Below are 15,071 nucleotides of genomic sequence, written 5' to 3' on the forward strand. Positions count from 1 at the left end.
GGGGGAGGTGTTAGCATCTCCACCCAGTGCAGGCTTTGTTACTGGCCTCAGAGTGACAAAGGCACTCTCCCCATGGGGCCAGCAACATGTCTCGGTTTGTGGCAGGCTGCTAAAACTAGTCAGCCTACACAGATAGTCGGTTAAGTTTCAGGGGGCACCTCTAAGGTGCCCTCTGGGGTGTATTTTACAATAAAATGTACACTGGCATCAGTGTGCATTTATTGTGCTGAGAAGTTTGATACCAAACTTCCCAGTTTTCAGTGTAGCCATTATGGTGCTGTGGAGTTCGTGTTTGACAAACTCCCAGACCATATACTCTTATGGCTACCCTGCACTTACAATGTCTAAGGTTTTGTTTAGACACTGTAGGGGCACAGTGCTCATGCACTGGTACCCTCACCTATGGTATAGTGCACCCTGCCTTAGGGCTGTAAGGCCTGCTAGAGGGGTGTCTTACCTATACTGCATAGGCAGTGAGAGGCTGGCATGGCACCCTGAGGGGAGTGCCATGTCGACTTACTCATTTTGTTCTCACTAGCACACACAGGCTTGTAAGCAGTGTGTCTGTGCTGAGTGAGGGGTCTCTAGGGTGGCATAAGACATGCTGCAGCCCTTAGAGACCTTCCTTGGCATCAGGGCCCTTGGTACTAGAAGTACCAGTTACAAGGGACTTATCTGAATGCCAGGGTGTGCCAATTGTGGATACAATGGTACATTTTAGGTGAAGGAACACTGGTGCTGGGGCCTGGTTAGCAGGGTCCCAGCACACTTCTCAGTCAAGTCAGCATCAGTATCAGGCAAAAAGTGGGGGGTAACTGCAACAGGGAGCCATTTCTTTACAATCATCTTGAGTGGACTCAAATCACCTTCAAGGTGGCCAGGGCCTCACAACTTGCCATGCAAAGTGGTGTAATTGTCATATTTGGGTTTCCTGGGGGAAATTTGTGGTCTCACTGAACGAACGCATACTACCTTGCCTAGGGGTTGCTGATGGACCAGAGGCCTTATGTTGCTACTAGCTTACTAAAATCAGCTAAGAACTGGGTTGGCACACAAAGAGGATTGCATGATCTTTTTTAAAGATATGCATATTAAAGTTGCACATTCAATTATGTTCCAAAATAGCTATGACGCCTATGTCATTGTTTGGGACCAAGGACAAAAATGTCATGTTTATTTGGCCCACTGGACAAGTAGGCCCAACCCAAGGTACCACAATAACTCGGCTTTACATTACCACGTTTTTAATGTGTGAAAGAGGGTTGTCTGCACTAAGATATTGCTTGTATACATATGTACAATTTCTTCAAACATACATGAAGTATGTGCACTTATACCTACACACATGTGATCAAATAAAAATCCCTGTGACTCCAAATTCACTTCACCTACACACCTGACCCGCCCCTCACCCCCACCTAGGCTGTGAAAAAGATTATGCATGCCAGCGTACATATCCAGCCTTTTACAGTGCAGCAAGAGATTGGAGCACAGTTGGTGAATACCTTTAAACACGTTTTGTTTATGGATGTGCAGAATCTAAACTATCACTTCCTGCTTATTTCTAGTACATTCCAGGAAGGGGTAAAAAAATCAGGGGCTTGCTAGAATCCAAATACTGATATAAGCACTAGCATAATCGGAGAGATTACTAGAGCTCAAATATAATATGACAACTGACAGAATTTGTGACCTCGGTGCGCACCACCTAAAGCTACAAATAAATAATACTTTAAAGAACAAGTAGAAATTCTTAAGCATTCTGCCTCGTGGGCAACTAGATATTTTATGACATTCCACACTCCTAAGAAACAATGAAGCCTGTGGAGGTCAGGATCCCAGATATTAAAATAATAATAATAAATAATAATTTAGGAATAGCATATAGTAAACAAAAATGTCACGGTTGGCAACAATCTGTAAGTATAGGCAAATCAACCAAATCATCCAAGTACGCACGACTGAAACACTATTCCAGAGAGGTAACTTAAAAAGCAACAAACAAATACGGTAATTGTGCTCTTATACTTTGACAAGTTTGAAAATCGACACTGCTACTTCTACGATTACACTACCTGGTGTGCCCTCAAATGAACAGCTGGGTTAGTCAAGCAGACAAGTCCCTTAACTGGGAACATAACCAATGCCAAGACTGCTTCCCCTAGGCTATAAAAAAAAAAAAAATAAAAAAAAAAATAAACACACACTTCAGCATTTTAAAAAAAAAAGGATATTCCACCATCGCCTGTACTCCATTTCGCTTGAATGTGACAATGCGCATCACTTTTGCAACAGGATTGCAGACAGTGTACAAAACATCCTATAACGAGAAAGAAAAAAAGTTATATCTCTTGCACTGTACGTCTTTGTATAGTCAGAACATGACATTTGAACTAACTTAACTATGTGAACATGAACGTTTGGCACATCATGGTGACAAAGTAGGAAAGAAGTCTGATCATAGTCAGCAGTTTATCTACCCAAACCAACTGGTGAAAGAATTATTTTGCCATATTTCTATTTTGCTTTGTCAATAACTCTAGTTACTGTAGCATTCTCACCAGTGAAACAGGAAGGAATACTTTGACTGCTGTCAGGAAAACGAGGGAGTGCATTTAAAGAAAGCAATTGTTTGCTGCAGCTTTTACAACTACGACGTCCCATCAGGCTCTTTAAATGCAGCTAACACTACTTGTTCGAATTTTCCAGCTCTGCATCTCTCCGGAGATGTAGAAATAAAGCAACTTCCTTTCACTGCAAGATGCTACACCTCAAAGGAGTCATAAAAGCTCAAAGCTAGGAATGTCTCAGTGGGATAACCAACATACCTTATAAAGTTTTGACAATTTAAAAGATGACAGCTCGCCACTTGATATCGAAGACTAAGATGAAGTAAAATGAATCTTCACGAGGTCTAAGAGGACCTCAAAGTCAAAATTTGTAACGTTTACCACCACTGACAAACATTTCACATCTATTACAGAATCAAGGGTGAGCAGAGAACTACACTCCTATCACAAGAACACTTGTCCATTTGAGACTTCGATCTGACCCAGTTCCCTTTTACTGCAGCCTCCATCCAGACGTGCTCTTCAGGAGGAAGCCAACTGCATCCTCTCTTCCCTGCAGGAACAGTAAACAACCCTCTACTCCTACGAGATCAGAGTCACCAGGGCATGTCACTATGTTATGTACCCCTAAATACAAGAGAACTTCTAGATAACACTGCTATCAAAAAACGAACAGCGGAAGGACTGAAATTTGACCATTGATGAAAAATCTGATGAGTTTGGATACATTAGGTTTCAGACCGGAAGCTACTATTACCTCAACCTGGAATACCCACTGTCCAAGCAGCAAGGCAGGTAGTCCAAGAGAAATGTACAACACCACATAGTGCTCATTATTCAGCTACTAGGATAAAGCACCCACCTGACCGGAAAACCCTCTTAAACACTTGTCACCCGCTATGCAAAAACATTTGATTTCAACCACACCATCTCCCCCATACATATTCAAAGTATTTACTGCATGTCCTCTTCTACCCAACGCCTCAAAAAACTTTATAGGAGCTTTTTATTTTCGCAGACAAGGGAATAGTGGTGCATCACATTAAAGATGCTAGTATAGAATCACATGTGGCCAAGTTATACATCCTTTCATTTTATTGGACTGAATGTATTCCAATCCTGCAGGAATATCCAAATTGCCCGATCAGCCCCCAGTGGGCACCAATGCAACACGTATGTGCCCACATTACTTGGATCTGCCAATGCACCAATCCTGCTTGAAAGTGTGCCAGAATGAAGGGCCCATACCATTCTATAAGCTAGGTAGAACGGATATTTATGGTCCCACACCAGATCCGATTACTGTTCAGTGTTTTCACAAAAGCACAATGTAATTAAAGTAGCGTCTTTTGAGATAATATAAAAAGGCATGATGAAACTGAGCCTGAAGAAAATTTAGTTTGTGCCTTACTCTGATTTCAAAGCCGAAGTGGGAGGATTTGTGGCTGTCTCAGTTTTTACGTTGAGGGAGGGTAAAGCATGAAAACAAGCAATAGCAGTGGTGGCAAAGCCATCACTTAATGTTAAAACGCATGCTACTATGTTTTCAGAGGACGGACGCACACCTTTTCCCTCAAATAAAGCACAGTACTTTGATGATGAAAAACAGGACGACAATGAATTAAAAAAAAAATATATATATATATATATATATATATATATATATATATATATATATATATATATATATATGTGTGTGAATTTGCAAACCACTTACAGCTGCACTCACAAACGAAACAATTAATGTTATTAAAAGTTCTAACTAAACTAAGTTTAAAGTCACTAACATAAAAACAGTCTAAATACCATCATCTATTAAACGTACCACTGTAATTGGATAGAGGGGATTCTGAATGGATAAAAGTAGAACTTTGTTGCCCCCTGAAGGGTCATCCGCATTTGCAGGTCGGGTAATCCGTTTGCTTGTAGAAAAGTTAAAGTAGGCTTGTTGTCCTGCTATAAATATGGCTTCAGTTGCAGCAAAGTTAACACACTCCTGGGATGATTCTGTGGTTTCAAATTCCACTAGAGCCTGGCGTTTGAATGGCATCATCATCACGTAGCTAATTGGGCAAAGACGGAATGGGTGATTAACAAACATTTTTCTAAAAGCTTAATAAGTCACTGCATTGACATCTCTGAATCTTTAATTACATCAATCCTCTAAGCCAGTGGTTCCCAACCTGTGGTCCTGGGCTAATATGAACAGACTAGGTCCCCAGCTTTCAGTAATGGATAAAAGGGAGCGGAGAGGGCGTGCTGAAGGGGGAATTGAGTGCCCCCAGATTCCAATAATGATTCGGTGGGGCCCCCGTGTTTCAGTACTGATAAAGTGAGGGTCCATAAAAAAGGTTGGGCACCACTGCTCTAAGCAATAATAATAATAATTAAAAAAAACTCCATATTAATGCCACACAAGACGTTTTTGTAATAATTCAGCTAGAGGACCAGGCAACAACTTTACCAAATCAACACGCTTGATGAATTCATGCAGAACCAACAGAAAAATAACTGTGGGGAACAACGGTATAGGGAAATCTGTCGCTATCACCCAAAACCAACTGTTAGAAATATGAGTACTTGCATAGGAACGAGGTAAACCAGCAACAGCTTCGAGAAACCGCTTAACAAGCGTTTTGGAATACTTGTGGCTACAAGCATGCGCCATTAGTCAGCATAATCAAAACCAAGGGAAATCACAAGCATAATTTCAGTTTTCGCCAACACGGTTGTAAAATGCAAAATCAATACAATTTTCAGACCAAATCCTGAACATTTAGATATTATATTAAAGTAGCAATACATGTCCACATATAGCTCCAGCAATTACATAGCCATGTGAACCCCAAAAATTAGCTAGTGTGAATTAGCTGTGTAAATAAAGCAAGTGCTTATGCAATTACATCTGAGACCACGCGTAATCAAAATTTAAAATAATCAGTGGTGACGTAAAGTGCGAGGAATGGAAGTAACTACATTAGACTTTGCACTGTGGGATACTGACAGGAAAATAGTATGAGGCCTGCATTATTTGACTGAGTAGCATAAACTTGCCTATACGACAACAGCTAGAAATGCTGAGCTTTTTGTCCATCATAAACGTACATTATATTGCTCACTTACACAGCCATTGGTTTTTATAACATTACCGTCTTCCCTCCATATTCACATACCTTATTGTTCCAAATTTCTGTAGTGCCTCCATCAAGTCAGCCTCGACAACAGATTCACAGAGTCCTCTCACATGAACCACAGGCGAAACTGAGACTTTGTGATGGACCCCACCTCCGTCCTATTAGGGCAAAGACATGTAAAAGTGAATCACTACTGACAGTGCAAAATCACCAACTACGGTAAGCTCTTAATAACCACATCAAACAGCTGACAATACTACTGAAGGAAAAGGATGTCTGAGCAGAGTACATCTTTTTTTTCTGGTGAGAAGCAGAAAAACTAGACGTGTTTAAGTCTCAGCAGTTTAAATGAAAGGAAAAGAAAAGCAAGAGCAGCGCTGTACCTATGAACCAAAAAGAGGCATGGTGTTGCCGCCCTGAACTGCGTCCTGAAGAATGTTTACTCCTCAGCAAGCTTGTTGCTGCACACAGTAATAAACAAGGGCTTATGCTCGCAGTGATAGTGGAAGCAGAAATACGAAACAATACTAAGTTGTATGCATACATCTAGGTCTAGGTCATCTAGGTGGTGGAAGTTCCACTGAACATTATAGTGACCCCCATGCAGGAATGCGGATTACCAAAGTTTATGGGTGGTCCCGTCTTTTGAGATCTGCTTTATTTGTTCTACCATTTTTCTCTTATATTTTTGCCCTCTTTTATGTATATCTTAAATGCCTCTTCTAACTTCTACCTGATGTCACCTGGACAAGACAATTTAGAGCACATAGGAGATAAAACAAGGTAACAAGACGTTTTAGACTTTCTTGCAAATCTAGAGGACACCCTATACATTAGAAAACTGTTCCATACCACCTACCACAGACTTTATTGTAAAACTACTCTGAAATAACCTGGAGTATGTAACCTTGCCGAAACATTTGCTGCCTAGAGACAGGATACTTCAGAAATCTACCTGTCCCATATAAAAAATATAAAAAATAAAAAAATCTGCTTCTGGTGCCATGCCATAAAGTGACTGTGGCAGTGTTCTTATGTCAGAGCTGTGATAATCCCTCAGATTAGGTTCCGTTCATGGCAGGTTTTGGATTCTAACCAGGGCTCAAAACTTAGATTTTGTAACCTTTCTGCAACTTTACACAGCGGTCAAAAGCGCTAGTTCCAGAGTTGGAATATAGTGTACACAGCAAACATGTTTAGAAGTATTCACCAACTCCTCTCAAATTTTCACACACTGAAAAAGGTTGGACATTTACTCATGACGAGGAAATGCATGTTTTAAAACACTGCACATCCTAGGAAAAGTGGATTTGCAAATCAGATTTTTGCGTAACATAACATTCATGTGTATCTCCTCATACAAAAATGGAATTCGCAAAAGTCTGCATGCAGTAAGATTCCTGGCCTTGCTTACATTTTCAGGAATTCACAACATTTTAAGTAACACAGCACCAATAGACATACACTTTTGAGCCTTTTTCAGGGAGCCTACCCTGATGTAGGTTTACACTACATGTTACCTATATGAGGCCCTCCACCACCCGCAGGCACCCACCTGCGGCTCATCCCTGGTGTCTAGTGGTTTGCTGTAAGTATAGTGTGTGTGTCTGTATTCGTGCCTTTTGTGCCATTTTTGTTTACTGTTTGTTTTGATTTACTGCCGTTTCCCCCCGTTTTTATGCCAGTTTTATTGCCCCTTTTCTCACTGCCTGGTTCTGCCCAATCCACTCCCTCACCCCAGACCCGCTGCTGCATCCTCTGTGGCACCGCCCCCCTCACGCCCCATTCGCTACCCGCCTCCAAGTTGCTCCTCCCTCCCACCTCCCCTTATTCATTGAGGCCGCTACACAGTGTCGAGTGTGACCCCTGACCTGTCTTAAGGCTAGGGAGTCACTCAACACGCTGAGCAGCTCCAGCAGCCTGCCTCCGTGCCCCTGCCCTCGCTACTGATGATAGTTCACGACCCTCCACCACCTGCAGGCACCCGCCTGCGCCTCATCCCTGGTGTCTAGTGGTTTGCTGTAAGTATAGTGTGTGTATTCTGTATTAGTGCCATTTTACTGTGCTTTTTTTTGTTTACCGTTTGTCCCTCCCGCCTCCCCTTCTTAATGGTGGCCGCTGGCGCACCAGAGGCAAGCCCGCCTGCCATCGTCCGCGTCTGGACCGCGCCCAGTGCCAGTCCCCCTGCCCCACGCACCTCCCTCACCGCTAAATGCCGCTACACCGCTTCAGAACTCCTCGCACTCAACCCAGTCTGCCCCACCGCCTGCATCCAGACCTCCCCTAGGCACACCCATGGACCTTTCTCCTGCCACATGTGCCACTTCACCAGCGTGCAAGCCCCCAAGCACCACAATAACACCACCCACCTCAGCTGCATCCTCCTCAACACCCGCTCCGTCCACAAGCACGCCATCGAACTCTGGGACCTGCTACCATCAACCTCCCCGGACATCGCCTTCCTCACCGAAACCTGGATGAACCCCTCATCGGCACCAGACATCGCCATAGCCATCCTTTAGGGCTACAAGATCACCTGAAGAGACCATACCAACAAGCCAGGAGCAGGAATCGCCATAGTCCACAGACGTTCCATCAGGATCTCAACCAACATCCACAACGCCCTGGACGCCACAGAACACCTGCACTTCCAGATATACGTCAATTCTGTGATGCCATCGCCGACACTATCAGCTCCCACGCCCTCACCTCCACAGACTACATGCTCCCCAGTTACCTGAATTTCCACCTGCAGAACACTAGCGAAAGCAACTCCTCTGCCCTACTGGACAGCCTCGCCCTCAAGCAACTGGTCACCCCGCCCACCCACTCAGCCGGTCACACACTCAACGCCATCTTCTCCTCCAGCAGCCACACCACCTTAACTCACACCACTAAACTCCACTGGACCGACCACCGTTGTGTTCATTTTTCCTTCCTGAAACCCACCAGCCACCACCAACAGCTCCGGGTCCCCCACCGCAAGTGGAACAAGATCTCCAAGGGCCAATTGTTCTCCAACCTCACCCACGCCCTACTACCCACAACCAACGACCCAAACACCGCCACCCTCAACATCAAACAGTGGTTCGACGACTGCGCCAACACCCTCGCCCCACTCAAGAAAACTACCATCACCTGCGCCAACAAGAAAGCTCCCTGGTTCACCGCAGACCTTCAGGCCTCCAAACGAGAAAGCCGGAAAGCAGAGAAGATCTGGCGCCAAGGACAATCAGAAAGCAACCTCACCGCCCTCAAATCAGCCATCCGAAGCACCACCAACTCATCCGGTCCACCAATTAGATCTTTCTACAAAGAACGAATTGACAACGCGCACAACGGCAAGGAGCTATTAGGCACCAGCAAGGAACTCACCAACCCCAAGTCCTGCTCCGACTACCCACCCGCAAGACCTCTGCCACTCCCTCGCCACCTTCTTTCGCCACAAGATCACAGATGGATCCATGGAAGCTTCGCACCGCTGTCTCCCACCACCAAGGTCGACCCCATCGGGCCGTACCGCACCAACGTACTGAGCGCCTGGACCCCCACCAACGATGAGGAAACCACCAAGACCATGAGCACCATCCACTCCGGCTCTCCCGCTGACCCCTGCCATCACATCTTCAATAGACCCAGCCAAATCATCGCTCCCCAACTCCCGACCATCATCAGCAGCTCTTTCGAGACCGCCATCTTCCTGGAGAGCTGGAAACACGCCGAAGTCAACGCCTTGCTCAAAAAGCCCAAAGCCGAACCCGAATACCTCAAAAACTGCAACCCTATCTCCCTCCTCCCCTTCCCTGCGAAGGTGATCGAGAAGTTTGTCCTCCAGGAAGTGGGAAAGTTGGTTGTTGACTATGACTTACTCAACGTCTCCCAGTCCGGATTCCGCAAAAACCACAGCACCGAGACCGCCCTCATCGCCTGCACCGACATTAGGAACAGGCACGACAAAGGTGAAACCGTTGCCCGCATCCTCCTTGACCTTTCCGCAGGCTTTGACATTGTCACCACACCCTGCGCACATGCCTCTTAGAAGACGGAATTCGCCACAGAGCCCTGGACTGGTTCATCTCCTTACTCTCTGGAAGGACCCAAAGAGTGCGCATCCGCCTGTTCATGTCTAAGGCCACCAAGAACATCTGCGGAGTTCCACATGGTTCCTCCCTCAGACCCACCCTCTTCAATGTCTAAATTGCTCCACTCACCAACATCGTCCAATCCCACGGCCTCAACATGGTTTCCTGCACCGACGACACTCTGCTCATCCTCTCTCTCACGAAGAACCCCACAATCGCTAAGAACAACCTCCACACCGGACTCCACGCCATTGCCAACTTGATGAAAGCAAGCCACCTCAAGCTTAACTCTGAGAAGACCAAGATCATCCTCTTTGGCCCAGACAGTTAAGCATGGGACAACTCCTGGTGGCCTACCACTCTGAGATCGGCCCCAACGCCAACCACCCACGCACACAACCGTGGCTTCATACTGGACTCTGCGCTCTCTATGACCCAGCAAGTCAACGCCATCTCGCCCTCATGCTACAACACCCCTGAAATGCTCTGCAAGACCTTCAGATGGATTCCTATGGAAACCAGAAGAACGGTTCCAAACGCCCTAGTCAGCAGCAGACTCGACTACGGCAACGCCCTCCACGCGGGAACAACGGCCAAGCTCCAGAAGAAACTCCAGCGCATCCAGAACGCCTCATCCTCAACTTCCCTCGCCACAAACACATCTCAGCCCACCTCAAAAACCGCCACTGGCTACTCGTCACCGTACCACAACCGGCGGCAGATCCTTCTCCCGTCAACCTACATCCGACCCAGGACCTCCTCACCTTCAGGAAGCGCCTCAAGACCTGGCTCTTCGAACAGTAGCATCCCCTTCCTTCCCCCCCAGCGCCTTGAGACCCTTCCAGGTGAGTAGCGCGCTTAACAAATAACTGATTGACTGATTTGTTACCTATAATACTTACAACTAACCACCAGTATTCATTTTTTTTGCTATACTGGCATGTTGTAATGGTTTTAATAAATGATGCCTCAGTAAAGGTGTATTTAAAAGTTGTATAATAGTTTAGCCAAACATTGTTTTTTAGGTGCAATTCTGCGGAGCAGTTTATTTTGAGAGAAAATAGCCAGTGTTGCTTTCTCACTTCTGAACGCATTTTCAAATAACCAGGAAGCATCTTGGAAGCATTACAAATAACCCTAAACTGCTTTATTTTACACATATATATGTTTTTTTTTTATACTGGAATCCATCAGTAATGCATGCTATGATCAATGCATTTATTTTGAGCGTTCCCCTTAATAAAGGCTTTAGCTTTTACAAACCATGCATAGAAGTTGGAACAGCTAATATGTATGGATTCAAACCTTCATTCTAGCGCCAAACAATACTCTTTCGAAGAGCCACATTGTGGCACTTTACAGTTGCAGAATATATATACATATACATATACACACACACACACACACACACACACAAACACTACAGACCCGCATTTGTCAGTCAGGGACCAAAATAACCTGCACATCCCAGTAGATGGTACTCATTAACACCCTAATTATTATGGTACATTAAAGGGGTGCATACCTGCCAAATTCCTGGACCTGTGGCATACAATTCTTAAACAGTTAGGGCAGTCCTTCAACAGGAGTTAGAGATAACTGATTTTAAAGACACTCAGAGTTTGAATGTGGTGTGTGTTCTCACCAACCAGTGCTAGTAAATGCTGTTTTTAAAGTACCCCTAAACACATCTGTGGGTGTCTACAATAAATAGCCAGCTCCTAAAGGTATCTACAAGAGTACAAAACAACCACCCACCTAGAAACACACATTTACCACACTCCACTAAACTGAACAATTACCTTATGGACAACTGTTATTTAGGTGAACCACCATTACACCATCTCTGTTCGGTGGATTGGACAATATATTTAAAACTGAATAACCAAATTTGATTTAGACAGCAGGGTGATCAAAAGCATCGATTGCATGGCAGCTATCTTCCAGTACAAGTTGCAAATTAGCAAATCTATTACTTCTAACTATAACACATTGAGTAATCTGATGAAACAGAGAAAGTTGCATCGGATTTTAGTAATTAAAATATGCACAAGCACTCTGATCCAATTATTACATTATTGCACAGCCACAGCCCATATTCCTAACAAAAAGCTATTTCAATGCAACAAAATAAAAGCTTTAATGTATATTTTTTGTCCTTGCAGGGGTTAAAGAAGGCATTAATACAACACTGGCTGTGGATATAATCCAATGGGCTGTCAAGTTCTAAATATACCCCATCTCGTCAATCCATACTATTTGTTAAAACCCGAATGTGGTGGGCAGCAGGATGACCAATCGGAGCATGCCTCTGAGAAAATTTGAGTTTTATATTACCTGGTGCAAGGGAGGCCCTTTGTACGACACATATCTGAATGTGATTAAACCTGCCATTATAAGATGTTTTATAAGGTTACATCACTACTCTGTTTGATTATTTTTGGTGTAAACCTTTACCTATTTCTGTTCCCACATTTCTGTAGGATAGTGTATTGATCCATTTAACCAACTGGTTAAGGTACTCCCATATTGTGAAAGGTAGAGTCCGCAAATGTGTTAATGCTCCTGTTTAGGAGCCATGTGTTACGCGCTGCGTTGATCAAGAATGCCAGGGAACTAGACCCTATGCAGGTCAAACAGAGTATCAAATATAAAGTGGGGTGCCATTATGAAATAGGGCCACCCATTGTTCATTATGAAATAGGGCCACCCATTGTTGTCAGTCATACTTCTTCCCAGTGGCATAGTTCTATGTGAAAAACGTGGGTGGTGGTCAGTCATACTTCTTCCCAGTGGCATAGTTCTATGTGAAAAAAATGGGTGGTGGTCAGTCATACTTCTTCCCAGTGGCATAGTTCTATGTGAAAAACGTGGGTGGTGGTCAGTCATACTTCTTCCCAGTGGCATAGTTCTATGTGAAAAACGTGGGTGGTGGTGGCGGCGGTGGTAGACAGGAGGAGAAGCAGCCTTCATTATGGAATGTATGCCAGATTACTCTTTGCTGGGCTGGAAACTATAAAGATATATAAACAGGGAACTGGACAAACCCCCCCCCCTAGAAGGAGGGGGTTGGTAAGCCTGGTATGGAGGTGGCAACAGCAAAGGTTAGGACAAGATGCTGATTTAATAGATATTTGGAGAACACCCAGCAAATAGGACCTACTTCTACCACTCACACGAGCACAATACCCATAGCAGAACCATCTATGTGATAATTCAGAGAAATAATGCATTTATTATGAGACGTAATATATATGAACAGGTTTCTCTCCAACCACTCCCCAAAGAACTTTACTGTTACGCTCAGAATGCTTAGGCCAAGAAATTATCTTTGGATATCAAGGACAGGGGTCCCAGTGTATAATGCTTCTCTAGCACACATACAAGATGTAAACAGGCAATTCTTTCAGCATAATCGCAAAACCACAAAAAGCAGGGCCACAAAGTGGATTGAGTGCAAGGTTGTTCTATATCAAAAACATTTGTGGTGCGGAGTCTACTCCGGCGAACCTAGACTGAAAGGTGGTTACAGATCCTGAAGTCTCCCACTAGTTGCTGGTTACTAAATGGAAGCTGGAGACCCACGGACAAAATTGAGCAAGTACACACATACACAAGACACACTGACTATTCAGGAAGAGACACAAGTCACGTAGTTTCTGGCTTGATTACTGAGATGCAAGAAGCCTTACACTCATAGGCTAAATCTGCAACAGGGGGATGGAAGGGCCATGGCAGTGCTGAAGCAGATATGTTAATTAAAATTATGAATGAGTGTTTATGCATTTTGAATAATAATAATAATAAAATGTAGAGAAAACTGATGTAGAAAAATGATGTGCACGTTTGAAAATGTGCCCACGGAGAGTAGCTACCAAGAATTAAACTAAAAATATGTGAAAATGCATAATAATGTAGTAGTATGTCATATTAAGACATATAACGTACGTTATATTGTAGAGTTAACCTAGCCAAAGTTGTGGACTAGTTTTGCCACGCCTCATGCAGAAGCTGAATAATCATGCAATGTAAAGAAGCTAACATGCTGAACTGACCCTGAACTACTTGTGTCGAATAAAAAAAAAAAAAAAAAAAAAAAAAAAACTCTGCTTAGTTAGAATATTCTGCAATGAACCGACGGAAAGGAGATGACGACTAGAGTATGTATACAATTCAGTGTAAAGCAGACAGGATGTACTTTTCCGGACGCAAGGAGAGACACTGACTGGAGAAGAAAATACAACATTTTTGATACCTGATGAGCCGGATGATGAGGACATCGTACAGTGAACCAATCGACACCCTGAGAAAGGCGTAATATTAGAGTTTATAGATTTGTAAAATAAAAATTATTGGGTTGTATTGTTTGAAAAGTTTATCAACATGACGCCACGTATAATGCTCCCAGAATGCTCTCCGATTAGATGCGAATATTTGCAGAAGCTTATCAGCAAGATTCATGATTTTTTGCTTTCAAAATAAAATGTGTTCAGAAAAAAATGCAGACCCACCTGATGTAGGGCTATAGGGCTGCGTGAATGCACCGACCCTTGCATAGTAGGTTGCGAAAGGATTCACTGTGTGCGCAACTTAGACGGTCATCTGAGTACATTTTCATATTGAGTCTGATTTAGGCCCCGAGAATACACCACGTTCACTGACATAATTGTGGTGTACATTTTAGCAGTCGCTTTGTAACATTCTGAGGTCATAGTGCACATGTCTTGAACTGGGGTCTGGAGAGGGCATGCTGTGCAATCAGAGGGCGGAGGCAAACTCTACAAGTCCAAGACTCGAGGCGAGCGAGGCCGTACTGCTAACAAGTCATCTTGGGGTTGGGCGGCCTGGGGGGCGTTGGCTTAGTGTTGAACATGCCGCGATCTGCATGGGGGAACCCATCCCGCGAGACCATCTTGGGGTCAGGCAGCGTGGGGGCTGTGGCCTATTGGGGAACATGGTGGCCTTTTCTAATGGCAGGCCTGCACCGCTCCTGCTAAAGACCTTAACGTGTAGGGAGGAGGATGGTTTATATGTAGATGCACTAGATCAGGATGCTTAGGTTTGTAAGAGGAGAAGAGTTTATTTCAGATGTTGGCTGGCAGTATTGCTGACAGTGTGGGAGTGGTTTATTACTAAAAAAAGGAAATTCATGTTTCGTGCCCAGTGGAGTAGTTTGAAAGTGTTATTAGGGGCCAGCAATGGCTTGGCGTTGCACTGTGTTGACCTATTCCCAGGCGAAGCTAAGAAGTCTTTGTCCAGGTTGCAGCACAAATAAGAGTTCCTTC

At 44.2% G+C, this 15,071-nt stretch overlaps 1 protein-coding gene across 1 annotated transcript in view; it reads right to left on the reverse strand.

The window, feature by feature from the left end:
• HNRNPLL (heterogeneous nuclear ribonucleoprotein L like) overlaps positions 1 to 15,071 on the reverse strand; it is a 104,276-nt gene that overhangs the window by 81,866 nt on the left and 7,339 nt on the right. Inside the window, exons 2-4 of the mRNA XM_069235096.1 lie at positions 5,744 to 5,862; positions 4,396 to 4,633; positions 2,233 to 2,320 (exon numbers count right to left, since the gene is read on the reverse strand). Coding sequence (XP_069091197.1) covers positions 2,233 to 2,320; positions 4,396 to 4,633; positions 5,744 to 5,862 — 445 coding nt within the window. The remainder of the gene's footprint in view (positions 1 to 2,232; positions 2,321 to 4,395; positions 4,634 to 5,743; positions 5,863 to 15,071) is intronic.

This window comes from Pleurodeles waltl, chromosome 5 (assembly GCF_031143425.1).
Source record: "Pleurodeles waltl isolate 20211129_DDA chromosome 5, aPleWal1.hap1.20221129, whole genome shotgun sequence".
Classification (NCBI taxonomy): Eukaryota; Metazoa; Chordata; class Amphibia; order Caudata; family Salamandridae; genus Pleurodeles; species Pleurodeles waltl.